General features: G+C 35.0%; 1 protein-coding gene across 50 annotated transcripts in view; it reads left to right on the forward strand.

Moving 5' to 3' along the window:
* The window catches only part of LOC105475646 (histone deacetylase 9), a 919,991-nt gene that overhangs the window by 404,757 nt on the left and 489,741 nt on the right, over positions 1 to 25,493 (forward strand). For 25 of the 50 annotated variants that reach the window (XR_011621594.1, XM_071094019.1, XM_071094020.1 and 22 more), the window contains one exon: positions 7,520 to 7,582. Coding sequence is in view for 47 of the 50 variants with exons in the window: in XM_071094019.1 (XP_070950120.1) it covers positions 7,520 to 7,582 (63 nt within the window). In the remaining 3 variants the exon portion in view is untranslated. Of the gene's footprint in view, positions 1 to 6,610; positions 7,282 to 7,519; positions 7,583 to 25,493 lie in introns of those variants that run through there. The other 25 variants (XM_071094041.1, XM_024790921.2, XM_024790934.2 and 22 more) reach the window with 19 other exon arrangements.

The raw sequence follows: 25,493 nt of genomic DNA on the forward strand, positions 1-25,493 counted from the left end.
CTGATATCTGCTATAAATGCCTCACAAGAAAGATATTTTAATACTTTGTTCATTCAAATTGTACTAGATAATGATGGTCACATTGAGATCATTTCTGCTACAGTCTGATGCCTAGTGTTTTTCACTGGTTAGTCTATGTTGTGGGCCAACAACAAGGCAAAGGAAATGCAAAAAGTGAAAGTGCAGTTAAACTGCACTTGCTTTCAATGAGATTCTTTATTCAGTTACAAACTTAGCTTTTAATTATGGTTTCTTTTTTGTTATTAAATTAATATTCTAATAAGAAACTACAATGAAATATTAGAGGTTGAATAGTATATTAGTGATTTACTCAAGATCAATAGTCACTTAATACATTCATCTAAAGAAGGAATCATTTATTCGTTGTATAAATATTTATTGAGTGACATAGTATGTGTCAGACTAAGCTCTGGTGATACAGCAGAAAGCAAAATGGACTATTTTTTCAAGTTGATGCATGAAACTTTTTATAGCTCTGAGTAATATATATTTAATATATAATGTTGATATATTAAATAATTCAACATTTAATCGATTATATAACTTTCTTTAGAATTTTTACAGTTTCTTTGAAAAATAGATGAGTAACAGCTCTTTAACATTTTAATAATCATGAATTAAAGGTCCATAGAAGGATATTTTTTGTAACCAGTTATAGTAATAATAGCTAGTATTTATTGAATACCTGTTTGCCAGGTATTATGTAATTCTCTGTCATCCTCATAACAATCCTGAAAAATGTATTATTTTGAATCCATGGTTATAAATTGAAATTCAGGGAAGATTTGAACAAAATCTAGTTACAGACTTTCTTATCAAACTGTATAGTAATCACCTTGATTGTATTGCTTCTAAAACTGAAAATTCCATGAAAGTAGAGCCTGTGTCATTCTTGTATACATTTGTATCTTCAGGGCTTGCACTGTGGCTGTGAAATAGTTGATATTCAATATATGAAATAACTCACTTCCATAGAAAAAATAAACTTCCCTTGATTCTATCAAAAGACCATTAAGTTTTACTTATCTCTAATTACACGACTGCACAGGGCCATATTGATTTCTCCTCCTGTGCTGGCTGCCTTGACCGCTGCAGGGAGGGGCTGATGTGCAACTGGAAAACACTCAGAAAAAATAGAACCTGGAACAAAGTGGCTGAGCAGGGAAAAGCTGTGCACATATGCCCATCACCTTAAGTGTACAATGCTGCTCTCATTCGCAAGCTAGGGAATCCGTTTCTGAACAATCGACCTTAGTCTTTCATACTCTGAATATTAATAGCCTTGTTCTTACCTAGCCTTACCTAGTCTAATTATTTTCATTTAAAAAATTGTTTTCTAAAAATATTGGCTAATTTGAAATCACACCAAAAGACACTTTATTCTTTTATATTTTTGCTATGTAATTCCTGCTTTTGAAAGGATGATCTCATCTTACGGTTCTCAAACTTTATTGTGTATCAGAATTACTTGGAGGGCTGGTTAAAATACAGATTCCTTCCAGAGATTCTGACTTTGTTCTGGGGTAGGGACCAATAAATTGCACTTCTAGCAAGTTTCCAGGTGATTTTGATCCTCTGTAATCCTCTAAAAATAGAATAAATCTTGGCTCAACACATCCCATTTGAAGGGAAGAGTTATTGTCAATCACTGCAAGGCCAATGATTCTAAAGTTTTTGTTGTCGTTGATTTGTTTTGCTTTCACATATAACAGTCTCCCTGAAATTTCAATGCCAGCGTGATTTCTCAGACCCTTTGCCTGCTGTAAAATCTTTCCTCAGATGAGGAAGATTTTCTCAGAAGATCATTTGTTATCTAATTAGGCTTTCTAAGTGGGGAGAAATCACTTGTTAATTGACTATCCCTTATTCACATAGAATTGATGCTGTTCCTCTAAGAAACAGAAAATTCCGGTAAATAAGGTCTTCAGTTGGAACAAAAGTTAGTACACTGTACTTTCCCCTCCATCCCATTCCTTGGAAGTCTAACAGAGTCAAGCTCCCTGACTGTAGGCAAATGCACATAGTTTTATTGCTGTAACGATAGTTTGAGGAATGTGAGGTTGGGAGAAGAGGTCACATCAGTGAGTGAGTGAGTGAGTGAGTGAGTGGAGGAGCACCAGTTATTGGTGAGTAATTTGCAGCACATGACAACTGTAGAGCACAAATTCAGTATTTGAGGTAATTAAGCTTTAAATCTTACTTCATTTAGATTCCAGAATCATAGGGTTTGTTAATACATGAAAATTCTCTGCTTGATTAATGATGAACTGAGGATATATCATTGTGGTAGAATAAATTGGGTTACACTACCTCCCTTGCTTGTTTCCAGTTATCTACTGAGATTGATTTTAGAAGAAAGCGTATTATAATCCAGAAAAACACAACTTGAACTCCATAATGTCTTGTGTTGAAATCCCAAAGGATGAAAATATAATTCTGGAAAAAATAATAAAACATTCTTTATATTTATTTACATTTTAAAAGGGGGTTTATTTGAGAAAAATAAAAACAAAACAATACACTGTACACAATAAAATAGGAAAAATAGCACATATTTTTACAAGCAAAACCACTCAGGTACACTAGCAACAGTCACTCCAGTATAACAGTTATGCAGACAAACCGTATTTATAAAGAAATAGGTCAAAAATGGAAATGTATAAATGCATATCACTGTGGTTGATAATTGTGTGCACCCAGCTTTATATAACTGTAGTCATCTGAAATCCTGATGACCAAGCTAAGCTTTTTGGCAAGATGGATCAAAAAATGCAGTGGGTCACCAACACATATATAGTTACCCAAAGAACCGAGATCCTGATAAATTTTCTTTCACAAACACAGACATAAAAAATCTTTCTTTATTGAAGAAATTTCAACATGTTTGGGCACAGAGACAATGCTTATATGCAAAGTCAACGTTGTTATAATGCACTTCTGGTGGAGTCAAATTTCTGATGTCCAAGGCATTGGAAGGGAAGTCTGCCCTAGTTCTCACAGAGAAACCAGTTCCCCTCCTGTGTGTTCTATATGGGCCCCCGGCGGATCGCATGGTGCCTGCTAACATTGAGGGCAGGTCTTCTTCACCTCATCCACTCAAACTCACACACTAATGTCATCTGGAAGCACCCTTACAGACACACCCAAAAAATGCTTTAATAGGTTTCTAAGTATTTAATCAAGTGATATCTAAAATTGAATCCACAGGTCAACCCCTTGTCAACTTAGCTCCCGTAAGTATCTCCCTAATCATACTTAATTTCCAAATAAAGACTGCAACAACCGCCTAACATGATGCAACTAACATGATGTAATGATCCTGCGTATGACCAAAAGCTAATCCCTTTCTCAGAATTCAGCTTTCAAGATTTCATATTCGAGATTTTAATATTTCGAGATTGTCATTTTCAGGATTGTAGACATGAGAGATTTTAGACCTAAGGGATTTAGACTTTAGGGATTTTGTATCTTTTCAGATTTCAACATTCGGGATTATTGCATGTGGGATTGTGTCTTTCAGAATTATGATCCAAATCCATTTTAGAAAAGGTCATTGTGAGCTAGAGGTCTGAGGATATTTCTGGAAATATTTTGGTGACATACAGGTTTTTTAATACTTCTTTTGGCCTATATGTCTGCATAAAAAGAAATGGGATTATGATAACTTTGAAATAACATTTTACATTAGGATTTAATTCCCACTCTCATTTACTATTAAATTGAGAACCTGGGGTTTTTGGCCCTTGTTATTTTTTATTCCTTTATCTTTGACCTATATGTATATAAAATATAATATTTGGATTAGTTTCCAATAAATGCTTATTTAATTGAATTTGAATTTATTATATTGAAACTTTTTAAACTACCCATCTGTCCTAGCCTGACATTTGTGTTAGTTTGTTATAGTTCTTGTAATAGAACATGTATCTTTTCCCCCAAAATTAGTAAAATGTAGTTTTATAAATACCCCAAAAGAAACTGAGTCACATTTCTTTACTAACATTACTGAGATGATGTGAGAAGAATTAACTCAACATTCTTAATAATGGAAATGTAGTAATCAATATAGTTGATGGTTGTTTTGATGATACTTATTTTTCTTCTCAGAAACAAGTGGGTTTTCTGTAAGTATCCAATGTCTTCTCACTCTAAAATATTTTTTCATTATCAAGAGTTAAATAAAAGAGAAGATTGCTGATGGAAAAACATGCTGCAAGAATGCAGGGATGAAATGTAAATAAACCATGTTAAATAATGGTCAAAATGAAGAAGACACATTATTTGCAGTATTTTGTGTGGAATGCCCTATCCTGGAACCTTTAATAACTAGGATAATTACGAACTCAGTTTTCTGGAGTTGTATTCTGTTTCTTATTCATTATTATGAAAGCTGAGAGATCTTTTTTTTTTTTTAAGCAATTGTGGTTTGAAGGTGTAATTTAAACTTAAAAAGACAAAAGATGCATAGGCATATTATATCACTATTGTGATTTTGTTATCCTTTTTATATGTTCATCATAAATTTTTGTATTCTGTTAAAAATCACTCTGAAACAGACAGTGGGTCCATTTTTCATGAGTAGATCATATTAAATTTTATTTGGAATATCTCAGATAATGATTTGTATCATGTTGGTAAGGGACAAGATGGTGAGACTGGATAATACAAATGCTAGACTTATATGGTTAGTTATTAATTACCTGTATTTCCTTAAGCAACTCTCTTTAAAGCCAGACTCCAATAGTGAGTTCTTTTGTAATCAAGTCTCCTTAGTTTCCTCATGAGTAAATTTCAGTTATTGTTTTTCTTAATATAATAAGTTCTTGTTCTGATCTCACCACAAAAAAAAAAAAAAAGTGGTAACTAGCTGAGTTGATGGAGTTATAGCTTGATTATGGTAATTATTTCACAAGGTATAGGTATATCAAATCATCAAATCGTACACCTGAAATATAAGGAGTCTTGATTTGTCAAATACACCTCAATTTAAAAAGTGTTCTTTAAATAAATGTTTTGTAGAAAAAAAAAAAAAAGTTCTTCAAAAGAAATCTTAAATCTCCAAATGTAAACAGGGAAAAGCGGAACTCCCCTGGTTCCACGGAGCACCTTTTTTTGAGGAAACTTAGGCAACTCCAGGTATTCTATGTCATGAGGCAGAGTTTGAAAACTACAATTGACTCTCTAAACTTCCTCCCGGGTCTAAAATGTGATGATAGTCACTATTTCAATACATCATCCTGAAAGAAAATTGTTAGGTCCACACTGTTTCTATCCTTTGAATTTTACACGTAAATTTAGAAACCAAAAGTTTATTTGTAATATCAGATGGAATCAGATCATTGTTTTTGGTTGGTTGTTTATTTTCCACTGACAGGAACATAAGATTTTGTTGTGTAGCTTAAATCAACTGCAGTTTGGAATATATTTTTTTTTTAAATTGTAACTTATATATCCAAATACAATTTTTCAAGAAGTATTCAGTAGAAATTAATCTGTGAAAGAAAAGGAAATCAGCAGTGCCTTATTTGATGAATGATTTAACATGCTTATTTCTTTCCTTTCATCAAAACTCTGTGTCCCCTTGTTTGCCCCCTCTGACTTCATACTCTGGAATTGACTAAGATCCCTCTTCCATCGGATTATTCTGAGAATCTTGAAATAATCTGCTTTTTCCTCTCTTTCCCTGTTGCTTCTGATGCCTTAGAATTACATTTTCCTTGCTGATTTAGTTTAGAAAAGAGAAAAGAGCTTCCATGACTAGTAGATTATCACTTTTGGGTTTGCTCTTGGAAGTGACAAGATGCTAGGATCCCTCTTTGGAATGTAAAATTTATCTCTTATATAGAAATGATATAAATGTGCACCAGAGACTATAAAACTCTGATACTATCTACTGTACTGTATAGCTGAATGCCACAATGTGTCTAGTAATCTACTGACTATCATAAATGCTATTTCTACAGAAAAGTTAGGAGGCCCATATTTCAGGCAACCAATGTATAGTTGAACGCAGAACAGTCATAGTTGGGTACTAACCATATTGGTTTATCCATCAACAGGTGCGTATGCTCAGAAATTCTGTATCCAAAAGAAATCAGAGTACTTTCTTTTCCTTTTGCAAGCAAATTGAATTTAGCCTGAGAAGCTGAGGGGAAATTTTCACATATAAGCCTGGTTTTGTGTTTTGTGTTTTGTTTTGTTTGTAGATATAGTACTAACTGGATGGATGCAATAAAATTCGTAGGTGGTACTAAGATACAATAGGATTTGTGAAATGGACAATTGTCTTGCATCAATAGCAAGTAAAAAATCAAGCCTGTCCTTCATACAAATTTTATTCTGGGGTGTGCTTGTTTTCCAAAACTACCTCTACTAAATCTCCTGTTAGTCCTGAAACTAGAAGGCAGAAAAGCTTCTAGTGCTACAGCCAACTGCAGTGTAGCCTGAGAAACAGGCAACAAAAATAGAACACCAGGATTGCTGTGCGTGGGTGAGGCAGAAACCACATTATGAGCAAAAGCTTCCAGTATTATTTTAGAACCAATACAGAGCTCTGCACTTCTCTCCTCTCTCTTCCAAAAACACATACTACAAAAATAAAATGAAATGAAATGTATGTGCATTTGCCCTCTTAGAATTATGATTCTTAATTTTTTTTCTTGCCTTCCTTTCTTTGGAAGCGAATCGCCAGTATGGAAACACAGTGTGTAAAGCAAGCTTCGAGGGAGGAAAGAGTTAATTGCTTTTAAGGCCCTGCAATAGAGAATTATGGTTTGAAAGATAGAGGCTGGACAGCTGGGTTTGCTGGGGTATTTTTAAATGCATTAATGCAGGCTCCAATCACTCGGCCATGCTTGACCTATTTTTGGCTCAGGCCGACCATTGTTCTATTTCTGTGCCTGTGGGCCATGCTGTTGTTGATTCATATGCAAATGGATTATCACTAGCTTTAGCCAACTTGAGCTGAGAGAGACTGAGAAAGGGGGAAGAGAGGCACAGACACAGATAGGAGAAGGGCACCGGCTGGAGCCACTTGCAGGACTGAGGGTTTTTGCAACAAAACCCTAGCAGCCTGAAGAACTCTAAGCCAGGTTTAATTGGTTTCTTTTTCTCGTGGGTAGACTTAATAATTTTCTACTTATTCTGACAAAGAAATAACCCCGAAGCACGTTCCTGTTTCCCACCTGCTTGTAGTTTCCGGGATAACCTAAACTCCAGAGAGCTGTAGCATCCACTCTGTCCTTTCTGCTTTGCACACAGGTTGGTAACATGGGAAAAGTGTCCAGGTCTTTTTAAAAGTGGATGCCCATTTGAGCAGAAAGGAAATCATTGTTGAAGTTGATCCTCTGCTGCTTCTCCTCAGGGAGGAGGGAGAGCCAGCGAGGGTAGCTCCTGGGGCCGGTGCACTGAGCAGTGATGAATGTTTCATGTAGCTGAAGTAAGAGTGACTGGAATATGCTGCAGACAATTTATGAGAGTGACTCCTGTTTTTCCTCAGATGGGGTGGCTGGACGAGAGCAGCTCTTGGCTCAGCAAAGAATGCACAGTATGATCAGCTCAGGTAAGATCCTCTTTCATAACTGAGACGATTTAGGTTTGAAAAGGGGCTGGCTTGGGAAATGCAGCTAAGAAAAGCACCTCTCTTAAGGAAATTGCTGCTTTTTCATGTTGATGTTGCTATTTTCTTGGTGCGTCTGTAGGGTTTAACTTAGATCCCTTCCATTATTGTTTCTGTGCATATTCAGTCTGCTTAGGGACAGCAGCTTCTGAATGAAATTGCAAACTATTGCTTCTGATGAAAGATGAGACTGAGATAAGTAAAATGTAGTTGGGGGTGTTTTGCCTTTACTATGCAACTAGAAAAAGGAGATCTGTACTGATTGTAAGCCTATTCTAATAGGACTTTAAAAATCAGGTAAGTTCATTTTGGGGCTTCAGTTTAAATTGCAGCCCCGCTAGCCTGACGATTTTATATTTACTGTGTGCCTACAGAAGCATATCTATTTATAGACCTACCTTCTAAAATGTGTTTGCTACAGAGTTATAAAGGTAGTTTTCTTCTTTCCATTATGTGGCTTTTTCTCATCAGCCCCAAATGAAACTGTTTAGGATGAAATAAAATTGTTATTAGCAGATGCTTATTTTAATTTTCTTCAAAAACATGTGGGAAGTCTAGCATTGTCAGGCAGATGTGATGGCATAACACACATGTAAATGTGTTAAAAGCAGGTGCAGCATTTTAAAGGATAATAGGAACAGATTCTAATTTCTAGTTTCTCAGGGAGATGAGCTGGTGGGAGATGGAGCTTGTCAGCCTTGTCAATTTATACTTACTAAATGAACATACTCTCCAGGCAATATCACTTACTTGTAATTATTGCCTTTCTTATTTATTTCCTATGGCTATTTCCCAAAGGTTTGGGAACTCTTTGTTTCTGTCCTCTTCTGAATGATTCAACCTAAAATTGGCTTAAAGTTCCCACTCAGATCCCACCTCCCATGTGGGCTTAATCGTAATTATAGATCACCGCCTAGATTTCCATGATAAGAATGCCACATAAAGCAGTGTTTACTTTGTAGAGCTAGGTGTGAAAGAAATATTCCACAGGTTGGCATGATGTCTGTTTTGGTGTTAATATACCTTCCCCATATGCGGATCTATGTTTAAAGCTAGTTTTCTTTAAACCTTGGTTAGTTATGATGATTTTAAGATCCTTCTGTTGACCCCATCTTTTCATGGAATCAGAATAAAATATCACTTTTGCACAATTCGGTATTTATACACTTAAGTGACAGGAGTTATGTTAATGAATAGTGCCTGCTTAACAAAAGCAAACCTACCAGAATTTCGGTACAGTTTATTCTTACAGTTGCAAAACTGACAAGGGCTCTAGGAGGGTTTAACAGGTGTGTCTCTAATGGGACTGGTCATTTAACTTAGCATTTTATTTTTAAAAATATGGATGAACTCTTTGAAAATAACTAGTTTAGAAATCTTGTCAGCACTATGCTTTATCCTTTTAGTCCTCACTTCTGTGTTACAAGTTCGTTATTTTTTTCATGTGGTAGAAACATACATGCCTTCCAAGTAGCAAGTGTCTGCTGACGCTAAGGCTGGCTACAGGTGTTTGCAAGCTTTGCTTTTTTCTCCACATCTTTGATAATCACATACAACTTTGCACCCATTTCAGTAGAGATTGTTATTTTCCTAGCATTTAATGGTTTGTGTACAAAGCAACAAGATTTTCAGACAGGGAAGTGCTTCAGGCTGTCCATGCTTTTGCCAGTTCTACGAGAAGCAACGTTTAAGCACCAGCTAGCTATTAAATGAAAGGTAATGTAGGTTAACCTCGACTCCCAAAACCTGTCTGGTATAAATACATAATCACTAAGTTCTATTTATTTTTAAAATTTGAACCATAAAAACAATTGTACCCTTCCTACCGTGCCATATTCCTACCATGCCATATATTTCATATGTGTTCTTAAATTTAATTTACCTAGTCTTTATTGTATACGTCCTGTGAGACACTGGCTCTCCAAGTTGTACTCACCAGAAGCACTTTACAAAATATGATACCTAGATTCCACTCCCAGAATGTCTGATTTAATTGGTGTGGGGAACAGCGTGGGGATTGAGGTTTTAAAAATCTCCCCACCTATTTTAACCTTCAGCAAACTGCGATCCACTGCTGTAGGGCTAGGGAACGGATGGTGATGCTGGTGAACTACTATCAGTAGGGTTTGTCCTTTAACTGCTAAATTAGGGGTGTGTTTGTCTTAATTTAACTACAAATCTTGTTCAGCTCCCTTTTGGACCAGTGGTCTGGATGTGATTCATAGGCTTAGAAGCAGAGTCTTTAGACTTGAAAGAGAGACAGGATGCCTGGTAGCAGTGCAGAGGAGTGGAGAGAGCACAGTTCAAGGAGTCAAACACTCTGTATTCTAGCATGAGCTCCACTGCTAGCCAATTGTGTACTGATTTTTTACTCATCTTCAAACAGATGAATAATGATGTCCTCCTGCTTGCCTCTTAGCATTCTTGTGAGGTTCAAATATATCAATATATATTTAAAACATATACTCACTATTATAATTGTTGTTTTTAGTGAATGAACCTAGGATCCTGATTTTCAATGCCATGTTCTAGATTATCCAGCTGAACAAGCCAGATGAGTTACATTGTAGGTCACATGGGGGAAGTGATCGTTTGTTTTGATAATCAGTTTGCCTTGGTTATCTTGTAAATCAACTATTTCTTTTGTTATCTTGGTTTGATAAGAGTTGAGATCTTTCCTATGCAGATTATGACTATAGGTAAGAGTGGGGTGTGTGTGTGTGTGTGTGCACGCTCTGTGAAATGTCTCATTATGTAATAAAGGCAAAGAAGTTGCACAGTATGTGATTGAACAGTGAACCCCAATGGCAGATTTCTTGAGATTATTTTTAAAACGTTGGTTCTGTCATGTAATCTCTTTAGCAATTGCTTTAGAGTTCGCATTTGTTGTTCTAGTTATATTGGATATTATGCACTAATATAGATGGTTTTTGTTCAGAGCTCTTTATATACTATTGGAAGACAAGTGTTTTTTTATTGTTGTATGTTTTTCTGACATTGACTCAGCCAGGCTGAACATGTTTGGTAGAACCAGGTTCTATAATATTGTACTAATATATTTTAGTTTAAAATTCTATAATATTAAATCTTAGAATTCAGTATGAGTGACACAGTTTGTCAAGTGCATCCCTACTTTTGTGGCTTGTGTGGGCCAGTGTAAGTGATAACTGTGGCAGAAACTGAAGCATGTACAAATATTGACTCAGGTCACTCCGCAGGAGCTGGCAAGATTAGGGGTGTTCTCCCATTGCCAGGCATGTGGCTTAACACATTGGGCAGCAGAGCTATCCAGACAATATTGGAACAATTATTATGAAGGAATTTCCTAGAGCTTACAGAAGTAATGTAAGTTATATTTACAATAAGGAAAGCTCATATTTTGGCCATCTATTCTTATTTTAGGGTATAAAAGAAAAACATTTAAATCAAAATCCTGAAATTCTTTTATATGTCTTTACCCATTTTTGAATCCTTTTGTTCCTTAGTGTGTGGTGTTGAGGGGAAGGGAACATTTTAGATTCAGTAGTCACGTCACTTATGTCTACTTGAAAAGCAGAATCTAATTATGAAAATGTAAGTCTGTGAAATGTTCCTGTCATGTCAAGAATCACTTCTGGTATTCCCCATAATTACTGTTTTGCCATTCTCTAACTCAGGTTATCTTCACTTGCAAGTCTGTTATCAATTGAGATAGATGATAGGTATCAATCAGAAATATAATTATAAATAGGCTCATTGAGAATGGAGGCAAGAATGAGTATTTTATATTTCTAAGGATGACACAGAAGGCATAATTATGGTTATGTCCATTAAGTAAGAAAGTCCAATAAAACCCCTTAGAAGACTGAAATAAATCCAAATTCTGAATTCAAAAAATATTCTAAATGATGATTTTAATTTTGGAGATGAGCGATTTTTAAATGTGCCTCATAATTTCTCACTACTGATAAATAATGAAGTGAGCCCAAAATAGCATGTCGGCCAACAAACACTCCTTCCACCCCTGTCACCCAATATATTCAACAGTAACTGAGCAAAGAAAATGATATAACCTAACACAACATACCTCAGAGGCTAACAGCCAAGGAAAAAATGGATGCGGAGGTTCTTTGATCATAACGGAGAGACCTGCCTCCTGGGCTGTCTTAGAATTTTACTGGAAAGTTGACCAATTCCTGAGAATTCTCACTAAGATTCCCAAATCTGAAGAGAAGAAAACTGAGTGGGTATCCTCACCGTTTTGGGTGGTTCATGTTTTCTCTTGTGACTGAGAAATAGTAGAAATGAAGGCTTCAGCACAGCATACTAAATTGGGAGAATGATCGATCCTTAGCTCTTTGGAATGACGTTCCTTTCACCAACTAACCTTAGAGATTCTACCAAGAAAAAAAATCAACTCATTGAACCCATGGAATTAGATGTCTTAGTATTGCTTCCCACAAAGAGCACCTTAATAAAAACATGAATTTTAAAAAAGAAAAGCTTAAAGGTGAGATGATAAAACAAGAGAATGATAAGAAGGGAGATATAGATCTCAGGAAATGATTTAAGAATGGAAAATCGTAATGATTATAGAAAAAATACTCACTAGAAATGGGAGAAAACAGAATAGGCCCTGGTAAAAATCTTTACACATAAAGATGAAAGGTTTGAAAAAAATCAGAGTGAATGAAAAAGGAAACTGGGTTAATGCAATTAGAGAAAAGTCTGTAAATTTGGAAGACAAAGATAATCTAACAAGAAGATTGTGTCCCAGAAGTTGATATTCCAAAACAATGAAACAGAAGATAATTTTGCACAAATGAAGAAAAGTGATTTCACTACAAAAGAAGAAAGCAAATCTGCACATTAAAAGACCTCTCCATCTTTTAAAAAACTGGATTCAAGTGCTCAACAGACTCATATCCTAATTGGGCTAGCAAATGGTAAATTGTAAATAATTCCTCAGGACCTCTGCTAGGTATAGTGGAGCCTGTGCAGTGGGAGGGCGGGGGAGAAGAGACTCAGAAGGCTTATCATATGTATGCCACGAACAACATCGGAAGACAATGAAGAAAAAAGTCTCCAAAGTTCTGCAAGAAGTTCAACCCAATGTGACACTTGGATGTTTTTAAAATATAAAGAAAATAATTAGACAAGGTAGAAGTTCTCAAACATGAAAGAGGCTGCTTGACAGTGAAAGCCACATAGGGAAGAGATGAACTTAAAACAAACAAAAAACTAAAATCAGAAGTAGAGAAAACATTATCAAAGTAATGAGGGAGCACTGAATGCATTTAAACAACTATTGGATTGTGTTTATAGGGCAGAAAGCAGATATTATAAAGTACGGGAATGTAAAAATATTAATAAAGCTGACCAGTGTGAGGTGTTGGAGAGAGGTGAGATGGAAGGATGTGAGAAATGCTAATATCCTTCCTTTCTGAGTAGGGGCAGACTCCCTGCTGCTTAAAATAGAAACACACACAAAAAAGATTCAAAGCACTGATTTTTAAAAATAGTTTATTTAACCTTAAAGAGGTCTTTTTGGAAATAGTATCTCTTATGTTAAGGAAGTATTTAGTACATTTATAGTTCCTTCAACTGCAGTTTTAAATCTGCTTAATTCAGTTAAATTTAAATGTAAATTCAGTTAAGTTTAATTTCAATTTTTAAAAATAAATGTAACATCAGTGATATGTTCTTATTCTTATAATTTTTTAAATCTATCATCCATCTCCTGAAGAATTCTTATAAAGATAGAAAGAAATTAGGAAAGATGCTGTGCTGTGTTTGGTGAAGAGGAGGGGCTTTTTCTTTTAGCATCATTCCTCTTTACAGTGCATGAAATTTTATAATAGGCATGTATTCTATGAGAAGTGTTTCTTACACAGCCCCACACAAAGCTACTATGTCAAAATACTAAGTGATTAATCGTAAGTAGTAGGTATATTAGTTAAGTTGTTTTCTCCTGCAAATAAAAGAAGACTCTAGTCAAAATGACAGACAAGTAGGACATTTATCATGTAATAAAGTAGTTGGGTGGTTAGGCAGCACCAGGTAGTCAAAAATGGCAGCAGCATTCAGGTCCTTCATATAGTTCCACTCTGCTGGTCTTAGCCTTGGTTGGTGTGATCCTAAGATTGGATCCTCCAGTGGTCACAAACTGACTTGTAGCAGTTCCAAGCATCATATATATTTATGCATGACAAATTGCAGAGACAAAGGTTGGATCCTCCAGTGGTCACAAGTTGACTCATAGCAGTTTTAAGCATCATGTTATTTATGCACGACAAATTCCAGAGACCAAGACGGGAAACTGCTGTCTTGGCGTCTCTTTTAAAGGAAAGAAATCTTACCCAGACTTCTCCAGCAAATCATCCTTTATACTATATTGACCAGAAGAGCATCACCTGCCTATTCTTTCACTTGTTTTTGAGAGAAGTAGGACCCATGACTGAGCTGGAAAGGCGGGATACCTAAACCTGCTCAAGTTTCTATTGGGAAGAACAAAAAAGCAGAAGGAATAGATGTTAGCTAGGCGCTAGCAGTATTTGCTACAACGTGTATATTGATGATTAGAAGTTTATTCTTTGCAATTTTATTTACTTCTTAGTTTCCACAAATATAATAAAGTAAATGGACTATGTTTATAATTTCCCTTTCAATTGAACTATAGGTGTTGACTTTCTTTTCATGAAGATAATATATCTGTTTAAATACTAATGTATTTTTTACTAGTATTGAATATAAGTTTTTTTATTAATATTGAATACATTGCCTTTCTTAGTATTGTCTATCGTTAGAAGAAGCCCCCTAATAAAGAGACTGAAGTAATTGTGGAAGAAACTGGATCTCTCTAAGCGAGCAATCATATTTTCTGAAGAAAGGAGAGTCAGCATTGTGGCCTCATGCCTTACAAGCATTTGTTATAAACTTGAATAGAGTATTCCTTGTTGGCTTTGAAGCACACAAAACATTTTTTGAGAAATATAATAATACATGAATTGTTTTCAATATATGAAAGGAGGATTATCTTAAAAATACTCAGAATGTCTTTGCCAGTAGGTTGTCATAGATATTACATTTTAAGAATCAGGAACAATTTTTACAATGTGGAATGATAACTACATTTTAACATTTTTTTCTGAATTTGAATGCTTTGAAAATAATTTAATTGAAATAAAAGCTCATGCAAATGACTTTAGAAAACAAGCTTTCAAGAAGAAATTCAAAAATATGTTGGCCTCTGCCTCAAATCAGTATGCCATGGTCCCCCCTGTTTCTGAAAGGAAGCCGAAGTGAGTGGTTAGCTTGGGATATGCGGTGCTCTTCCTGTTGGCAGTTTTCCCCTTTTCTGTTCCCAGTAATTTGGCAATAAGGAAGCAAAGAAAGAGGAAATGCCTGGTGTTCCTAGCTCCATTCTTCTTCAATTAAGTCAGTTGCACAAAACAAATTTAATTTAAACATTTTTCACAATACTAAACGACCTACACTTTCAAGTGTTATCAGAGAACATTATGTTTAGGTTTACTCTAAGTTGCTATGATTCATGAATATAAGAATAAGTACTTCTTGTATTTTATAAGAATATATTTTCCATTCATTATCATAATGTTAACTTTTCCATAGTAAAATAAGTGATGGGCTTTTTGTGTATAGTGTTTCTTAAATACCCATTAATTAAATCCAATGAAAACCACTTTTAAGGAAGAAAGAAATTTACCGAACCACAGACTGTAACTAGTCATTTGCTTATGATTAAACTTTTTGCATGCTGATAAGGTTGGAAATACCCACAACTTTATTTTCCTGCTTCTCCTTATGGTTCACCACTTGTATCAGAAACTTTTAAATTCATAATGTATGTTCATTATTGACCCAGTTGCAGCCATGTGGATGTTATTTTCAATTGGCTTGAGGTATAGTTTGGTGAATGTCTGAGGCACGACATTTCCAAACTGGGTTCAAATGAGAATGTTATGAAGTTGTTTCAAAAACTGAAACTTGATGTTAAAAACAAAATATAAAAAAATAAAATAAAAATAAATTTAAAAAAATACCCCCCCCCCCGGCCGGCCAAAATCCAGAAAACAAAAAATAAGTAAATTTCACTGAGTTTTCATTAAATGACATCATAGCTTGGGAGTTCTTGCTTTAGTAAAAACGTGTTTACCCAGAAAGTTTTCAGGGAACCCCATGTAGGGTGAATGAGAAAAAGCTCTTGTTGAGTTAAGCACTGAATTAATTTTATTCTTGATGATGCTTTTGAAATCTGCTCATAATCAAAATTCAAGGGTGTATTTTAAGTACATGATTTTTACATTAGAAACTATTCATTTTAAGTTAGAAAGTTATCACCACTTTTTTTTTTAATCTGTCATACTCTTCTTCTAGTTGCTTAGTTCCAATTTTATTTTATTTTGTTTTGTTTTTTGAGACAGAGTCTCACTCTGTCATCCAGGCGGGAGTGCAGTGGTATGATCTTGGCTCACTGCCACCTCCACCTTCTGGTTCAAGTGATTCTCCTGCCTCAGCCTCCCAAGTAGCTGGGATTACAGGCATGTGCCACCATGCCTGGTTAATTTTTGTATTTTTAGTAAAGATGGGGTTTCGCTATATTGGCCAGGCTGGCCTCGAACTCCTGACCTCAAGTGATCTGCCTGCCTTGGCCTCCCAAACTGCTGGGTTTACAGGCATGAGCCACTGCGCCCGGCCTAGTTCCAATTTTAGGGGTCTGTGATTGTAAGCATATTTTTTCAAAAATTTTTATGTCATTCTTATTATTGACACGATGGCTAATGTTTCAAAAGTTTCTCTGTGTATCACTTTATCATTTAATCCTTACCACAGTTTAATAATGCAGTAGTTGTTGCAGCAGTATTAGTATTTTACCGTTGAGGAAGTATATTCAGAGAGAGAACAAATTTACTGATGGTTACTATAGGTAGGAAATGGCAGGGTCGTGTTTAAAAGCCTGCCACTTTTTCTCAAAAAATATTTAGCACAGGATAATTCTGCTTGGTACTAAAAATGTGGACACATTTGTGTATGTACAAACAAATATCTAGGCAGACTTCTTAATCCTGGGAGATTTAAGGCACAAATAGGCAACTATGTTGAAAGTTTTGCTGGAAGATCCTTACTTCATGTTCTCAGTGCTAGATAATTAAATTCGAGGAAGTTAGCACTATCCAGTGCTGAGAGGAGCTTAAGGAAACCAGGCTTCTATGAGAGTGCTCCTTTCCTTGGAGCAGATGCTCTGGACAGAAGCAGCATTCCTGATGCATTTGGCAACTGTTTATCAGCGTTCATGATACACAGATCATGAGGGTAAAGTTAGCCCGGCTTCAAAATAGCAAATTATTATTAATGTATTTTGGCAGGAGAAAGTAATTTTTTGAAATGTTAGCACTATGGGGTTCATTTATTTTGACCAAAAGGTTTGAATTATGCTCACCTTGGTATTTACCTTCAAATGTAACGGTAATAAAGCCTGTATCACCACTCAAATCCTAATTTAACTTGCAATGTGAAATTCTCTAGCCAAAATAAAGATCTAGCTAACAAAATTCAGTTTCTGCTTATTTTGAGTACATATCTGTCCAATTTGGGTCCAGTTTGGACATTTTAGGTGAAAACTAGATGGCTGTGTTTATATGTATTATCATGATACTACATTTTATTTTATATTGAGTTATATTTTACTTTATTGGATGCATATTATATGTTCTGTAGGTGGGTTAAGCATAAAATCCAGTAATTACCTATTAATCCAGTTATGCAAAAGCCCACTCTTTGCTTTCCAACATGTAATTTTTATAATCTGATTTGCTATGAGAATCTTGAGCCATCTTCAGGAATCAATACATTGTAAAAGCATTATTGATTATCACGTTAATGATTGACATAATTTATTGCCTTCCTAGGGGAAAGAAGCTTTTAGAAGATCATTAAATGCATTAAAACCTGCAGATGTCCACATGTCTGTGCCTCTCTTTAGCAGCCTGACTCCTTTGGGTCAGTTATTCTTAGCCTCGGTATTTCTATCTTATGGCATTGCAGGTCTAAGATTAGCTTGTTAGGCGTTATCATGCCATATGAGTTACCTCCTAATATAACTCTACACTGGAATGATTATTTATAGAAAGAGCATTCTGTCATTTTTGGGTTATTTCTAGTAGTTTAAATAAAGAAGAATAACATTCAAGTGAAACCACAGATTCCTTCCTGATGCCAAAATAACATGATAACTGTCTGCTTAAGGGGCAATAATGTTGTTTAAATGTGTGCTTAGGGTGATTGCAGAATTCTTTTTATCTCTGCCACCTTGAGAGAAAAGGGAGCGCTCTGGGTAATGATGTATAATGCTTATGGAAAGGCAAAGAGGCGGCCTTGATGCTGTCTCAGAGCACACAGGACTCTGGTTGATGATGACAACAAGAGACACACAGGGTTTATTTTTAGAAACAGACATTGCTAAGCTCTCTGTTTGGTGTTAATATTGCTCATAAACAGAGCTCCTTGGGGCTGTTGACCCTTCTAGTAAATATGGCATTACACACACATACTGTTTTCTTTTTTCACTTCATAAGAATGATACTATTATTAAATGTGTGTGTGTGTATATATATATATATATATATATATATATATGTTTCTAAAAACTAAGAAATCTAAATTCTATTCAGTTTCTCCAATATATTTAGTATTTTTTTTTAATCCCATGAAGCTTGGGTTTAAGAATTGGTTTATGAAAAACAATTGACTATTATAAGCACGATAAATATACAGGTTAACCATAAGGTATGGGAAAAAGGCAAATATACATCATGAATGACTTTTAATAATAACACCAATGCTCCTAGCTTTATTACCACAATATATAAAATACAGCTATAAAAGATACTGTCATTATAATGCACTAATGTAAGTTACTGATTTAAATAGATGAGATAAAATTCTCAGCATATGAGAAAAGTAAGTGTAAGCCTCTGCTTGTTGTTTGGGTATTACTACCTTTTGATGTTCCCAGCAAGTCTCATATACAGTAAAATATGCAGTTTTACATTTGAGAAATGTTCTCTCAATTTACTTTAATTGTGTGCTTAATTCAAACCTTAGCAATTGTTACTTTGCTCTAAAATTAGAATTGTTTTAATGTTCAATTTGCATTTTATATTTTTTGACTATTAACTCTGTTCCTAAATGATAAAAATGTTTAAATGGATGTTAGTGCATTTTATGTTACACATTTGCCAAATGCTATAGAATGGATAACTTATAGAGGTCTTCCAAATATTCATAACATATTATTATTTTATTTTCTTTTTGAGATGGGATTTCCCTCTTGTTGCCCAGGCTGGAGTGCAATGGCATGATCTCGGCTCATTGCCACCTCCGCCTCCCGGGTGAAGCTGTTCTCCTGCCTCAGCCTCCTGAGTAGCTGGGATTACATGCATGTGTCACCAAGCCTGGCTAAATTTGTATTTTTAGTAAAGATGGGGCTTCTTCATGTTGGTCAGGCTGGTCTTGAACTCTTGAACTCAGGTGATCCGTCTGCCTCAGCCTCCCATGTTTTTAAAAGATAAATATGTTTTGTGTTTTTGCTTTCTCTAAGGAATCTGCTGACCATTAGGAATTTCCAAAATGAAAGACAAAAATAGGAAACACACAGTAATTGAAGTGTATCTTAAAAGAAGTCAAGATGGATATAAATTCAGAGAGTGGAAGTGGAAGCAACTGAAGTAACAACATAACATGTTGCATCCTGACCACTCTTTTAATGAGCAGGTTGAAGATTCTGGAAGATGAAATTGTTTGAAGATTTGGGAACTGAGGTGAAAGAGTCATTTATCTGTTCATTTTTTCACCCAAAACTATTTAAGAACCAACCATATGGCACAGAAGTTTCAGCTATTAAACAAAGCAAGGAGATATATGGTTGGTTGTTCAGTGGAATGATGAATGGATAGATAAAGCTACTTGAGATAGGAATTAGTATTAAGGTGAAATAAAATAAGACAGTGAGATAGAAAGTGACTGATGGGGCAGTATTAGCTAGCGTAGCTAGGATAGTTAAGTGAAGGCTTTTGAGTATGCTAAGCTGTAAAGGATATCTTTCTAAAAAAAGAAAGTAGATTTTCCTTCAACATTTAATTTGGTCTAAGTTAAGGAGAACAGAAGCACGGTTAGAATAGAGTAGGAATGGTCTGGATCTATTTCAGTATTGTTACCTCTGCTTTGTGGAAAGGATGAGGAAGCATTTAGCAGTAGGTAGGTAAGGGAACCAGAGAAAGGCTGTTAGCCATGATTTTCTATGTTTTTCATAGAAATCATGAACCAAGTGCCTCTCTTTTGTATTCATATTATTGACTTGATATGAAGGCTCTTTTAGAACTTGTTGCCTTTGCTTGTTCCTAAGGTTCACCTTTGTCTCTCATCTCACCTGTACTGTCAATTGTGCTAAAATTTCTTACCCAAGCAGTATGAGTCATTGCTGGTAGTTTAGTGAAGCGAACAGTTTCTCTTTCTCAGAAACCCAAAAGAAGGGGAGCAGAATATCTTCGCCAGCTGAAGTTAGAAGTCTTAGAACATTTTCTCATAAACACAATATTGCACACTTTTTAAAGGGGTATAAAATACAGTATTCATTACACAGGCATTTACTGTGTACCTACAACATGCCAGGTATTTAATTCAGGTAAATCATGGGTCAAATCACACCTTTGTTAGGCGGCTGGAGAATCATAACTTCCAAACAAAATATTTAGCATACATAGTCTTCGCTGGGTTAGCAACTGGCTAGATTCCTGACACATTGTTACAAAAAAATAGCTGTATAAGGAAGTATTTCATGAAGGTGACAGATCTATTTTTTAAAAAGGGAGAAACAGCTAAGAGCTATTTTCCCCCACACATTATGCTTTGGAATAGGGAACAACGGTGGATACACAGAGTAGGTTGGACAAACATTTTTGAGGGACTGACACATTATCTCACATGCTTGATGCCTCATGGGGTTTTCCCTGAACATTCCAGTTGGTCTAAGTCAAAGCACAATTAGAATAGAGCAGGAAGTCTTCTGGAGCTATTTTAATCTCCACTGACTTCTGCCTTGTGGAGGGGTGGGGAAGCCTTTATCAGTGGGTAGGTGGGAGAACCAGGGGAAGACTGTCAGCTACGATTTTCTCTAGCCTCAAGAAGACTGAGACCGAGCCAAACTTCTGGCCAACATGCTTTGTGGATTCACAATGTAGCTTGAGAAAAATAGTTAGTAGTGACTTGTTTCCCCCCTGAGTGATTATCTCATCCAATCAATATTTATTGAGTACTTGAAAGCTGTATTTTTTAAACAAGGCTGCTTGTTTATCTGTTATTGTTGTTGATTTCTTATTATAAGAATTACCAGGTATTTCCTTCTTCTGAGATATCTTAATGCTGTAGTCCAACTGGTCATCACTGGGGAAAATTCTCTTATAAGCCCAATGCAAATATTACCTAAGGTCTGACACCGTCACTGATTCCCCTTCACCTCTGTAATATTAATACTTCCCTAATTACGTGTATTTTTTTTCTCTTTCTCTCTTCTCTCTCGATCCTCATAGTCCTTTTATTACTCTCTTTAGAACATTTCCATTTTCTGTCTTACCATGTGACTATTTATGTATGTGTGTCCCCATCCCCCCAAATAGTTATATTATAAGCTCCAAGAGGAAAAGGATCATGTTTTACTTCTATTTTTATTCCCTACAGTACCTAGCATATAATTGATCCCTGAGACTATTTTTGGATGAATGAATGAGTGATTAAAGAGTACAGTGTTATTGCACAATGTGTTTTTATACATTTGGTATTTTTAAAAAATGATTTCTTCTTTTATGAAGAAAATTACTCCTCTGTTTCTTTGTAGATTTGAAAAATGTAGACATTTTTGAGGAGTTAGAGTCTTTTGCCCCCAAAGTAAAATTATTCATTATAGAATGTAAGCAGCAATGACCTCCAATGCTTTAACAATGTATATATGACCCTTTAAATGCTTCAGTTATTCTTAACAAAGGGAATTTGGGAATATTCTTATTTGATTTGATTTTTCAATGAATAATGAATGCCAATAGAAATTTCCTGGGATATGTGTCTGCATTCAAAATGTGAAATGTGAAATAGCTAATTTAAGACTGCCTGAATATAAATGCATACTTTTTTTAATCCAAGAGAAGAATAAATTTGGTTGTGAAAATGATTACAGGTGTACTTTTATGTTATTCAAATACCATTTTGCATTTAATACTATTTTTCCCTTCTCCTATATTTTTATGTAGAGACAATTTTCTTAAAGGACAAAATAGGTGGATTTTTCTGTTAATAATAATATCAATTGGAAATAATTTAGCCCCACAATTGCTGTGTAGCTCATCTACATTTATTCTGGCATTATTTAATTAGCTATATTATTTGACAAGGGGGCAAGGAAAGATGATTTTTGATGAACAATTTAATCAAAATCTCAATGCCAAGGGTCTCAGTAATTTGAAAAATTATCTAAAAATGTCAGAGCAAGGAGTTAACATAGTGAAATATTAGGGAAATATAGATGGAATGGGTGAATCAATCTCTATATACAACTCTTTTCTAAGAGAAGAATGAGAAAATTATCTTTATGTGTATGTGGGAAAGGAATGGTATAGGGAATAGGATGTAAATCTTTCAAGGTAGTCCTTTTGCTCTATTTTATCCTTAAAACAGCATAAGTTAGGATAAGGGCATTAAGACTTAGAAAATTAATTGAGTTCGTTGATAATATATGTGTGGGCCAAGAAAGGAGTTAGATAATAAAACCAAATTTTACAGCATAGGTGTTGAACACAGTGTAGTATATCATGGTGAGCAAATGTATGCCAGTGTCCTTTTAGTGAATTTGCAAAGGCTGCCAATTAGGCTTTCTTATCATTGTTCATTTGTTTGCTGAAAAATCAACATAAAAATGTTAGAAAAAATTATCTGAATATCAACTTAACCTAACTTTTATATTGTAAGAAGGAAAACAACCCTCAAAAAACTGATACCCCTAGTACCCCTAGTCTCTCACTATTTATTGTCCCAATAATTAAATGGACATTCTTCCACATCCTTGATCTGGAAAAATCAATATCTCTTTTTCTTTCTTTACTTTTACTTTCTAGCACATAGTTTCAAATCTGAATATAGATATAACTCTGTTAGAAACCTCTATCTCAGTTCAGTCTCAGATGACTAGAAACCAAACTAAATTGCCAGGTACAGACTCATGCCTTTAATTCCAGCACTTTGGGAGGCTGTGGTGGGAGGATCGCCTGAACCAGGAAATCAAGGCTTCAGTGAGCCAACATCACTCCATTGCACTCCAGCCTGGGCAGCCGAGTAAGACTCTGTCTCAAAAAAATAAATGAAAGAAAAGACAATATATTAATATGTTTAGTAGACATGGGAGACAGCATCTTTCTATTTGATTATCTACTGCCCAGTCAACTTCCTTGGGCACTCAAACAACATGTAACAGAGATTATCTTTATGCTTCACCAGTCATGTATATGAGACCCATTTTCTCCACACCCTTGCCAATATTGAATATTGTCAGACTGTAGATTTTTTTTGCCAATCTTAAAGATGAAAATGGTAGAGAATTACCTTTTTCTATGAATTTTTCTGACTACTGTTGGATTTGAGTGGTTTTCATACGGTATTGGCCGTATGCGTTTTCTTTCATGGAGAGATAGTTCCAGGAATGCAAGATTGGTTAAAGGGAAAAAGTCTATCAGTGAATGTTGCCCTGTTAATAATGAGTTAAGAAAAAAACATATTCTCATTAGATGTGGAAAAGCATGCAATAAAATTCAGCATACTTCCAGCGTAGAAACTCTTATTAAACTAAAAAATAGAAGAGGGAAATAAGTGTTATCGACCAAAACCCATTCACTCTATCTGAAACTTTATGTTTAATGGTAAAATTAAAATACATTTTCTTTAGTATCAGGAATTGTCTTTGGATTTCCTAGTCAATGTTTCAAGACATGAACATTCAATAAGATGTATTAGAAATTAAAAGGAAAAGAAAGTAATTGAAATAATAAAGAGTTCACTTATATTGCTCAGTACAAAGTCAGTAAAAAATAAAACATTGAAAGGATTATTTTATATAAAAAACAACCAAACACAAAATGTAATAGTGATAGCATTTTCATGGCAAATGAAACTTTTATGGAAAAATTAATAAAATTGTTGAAGGACATATCAGAAAACTTGATCAAATTTGAGTGATGCTATGTTCATGAATAGGAAGAGTACATCTTTAAAAAGTTATTTATTCCCAAATTAATATATGTATCTCTTTATTTTTAAAATTTTTTTAAGAAAAGATACTTGATGAATAGTATTAAATCAGATACACTAAGTGATGTATAACAAGAAGTAAATCATATTTCCACCTCAGCTCTACTAACCATTCAATTTCCTGCCTCATACATAGTCTGCTATACATTTCTTCTATACATTATAGGTTTATTATATTTCAGCACAATGTTGAATAAAATCCTGACAGGATCCATGGGGGAACATGGCATACTGATTCTAAAATTCAAATGTACAAGTAAGTGTGCACAAATGGCAGTTTTGTAAAGCAACAAATGGAGAGAAGAAGGGTAGATGTCAAGTCATACAAAGCTGTATTAAATAATGATTATTTGGTTTGGGCAGGGACATGCTCACATAGATATCAAGGAATAGAATACAGCGTTATTTTTTGTAGCTTTGTATATGACAGAGTTTGCATCACAAATCAATGGAAAGAGGACAAACTATTAGTTAAATAGCTTGGGAACAATTAATATATTCAGTTTTTAAACTCATGGCCCAATGATTTTGTACTCAAATATCTATTTTTGTAATACTGTTGTTATCCAATTATGCAGGTTACAATTTAAATTTCTGCAATGCCGAAGTATTGTATAATGCATGTAGGATCTTGCATTGTATAGAGGGACAGGAAGGAATTTTATGAAGATATGGCAGGGACTTTAGTAAAGTGGTTCTAAACTAGGTGAGAGAAGTACACAACGTTTATCTAGCTCAATTCTTAAAAAATAACTTGAGACCCAATAAAGGATTCAGATCTAAGAGTCTGATAGAGTGAAATAGAGAGGTGATAATTCAATCAAGGAGGAAAGGTAAATAACTGTATCTTAAAGCTTCACCAAGTTGGTCACTGAATAGTACCTTAAAAGACCAGTGAAGAAGTGACTTTTAAGCTGATGCTTGAGTGACTAGAAGAGCCCAGCCATGCAAAGATCAAAGGACAGCAATTCTAGGCAGGGGGAACAGCCAGTGCAAAGGCCCTTGAGACCATTATGTATTTGACTGTTCTCAGAATGAAGGCCACTGTGGCTACATCACTTTCAACACAACAGAGAGGATTTTTCAGGAGGTTTAGCCAAATCTGCCACTGTCTATGTGAAGACAGGTAATCTAGCTATCTTCTCTGGCATCTGTAAGCCAGGATGGGTTGCCTAGATTACCGTTAGGTCCCTGCCATCCTTAAATATTTTAGGGATTTGACTTTTTAATTCCCTAAAACAGATCGTATCACAAGACTATGTCTTTCTTGAACCTCCAAAGTAATTTTGATTTAGTGGGCAAATAACCCAAGTAATTTGTTTGATACTCCTAGTTTATAATCCTACAGATTTTAGGTTTAGAAACCCATTCACTTCTAGCTTATTTAAACGTTATTGCTTATTTTGAAGCTTATGCTGTGTCTGACTTTGGCTTAGAATGTATTGCCTTTTCACAAAAGTGTTGTAGTCTGTTATAGACCGGTTTACAAAGAACTATTCACTAATTG

This window comes from Macaca nemestrina, chromosome 4 (assembly GCF_043159975.1).
Source record: "Macaca nemestrina isolate mMacNem1 chromosome 4, mMacNem.hap1, whole genome shotgun sequence".
NCBI classification, from domain to species: domain Eukaryota; kingdom Metazoa; phylum Chordata; class Mammalia; order Primates; family Cercopithecidae; genus Macaca; species Macaca nemestrina.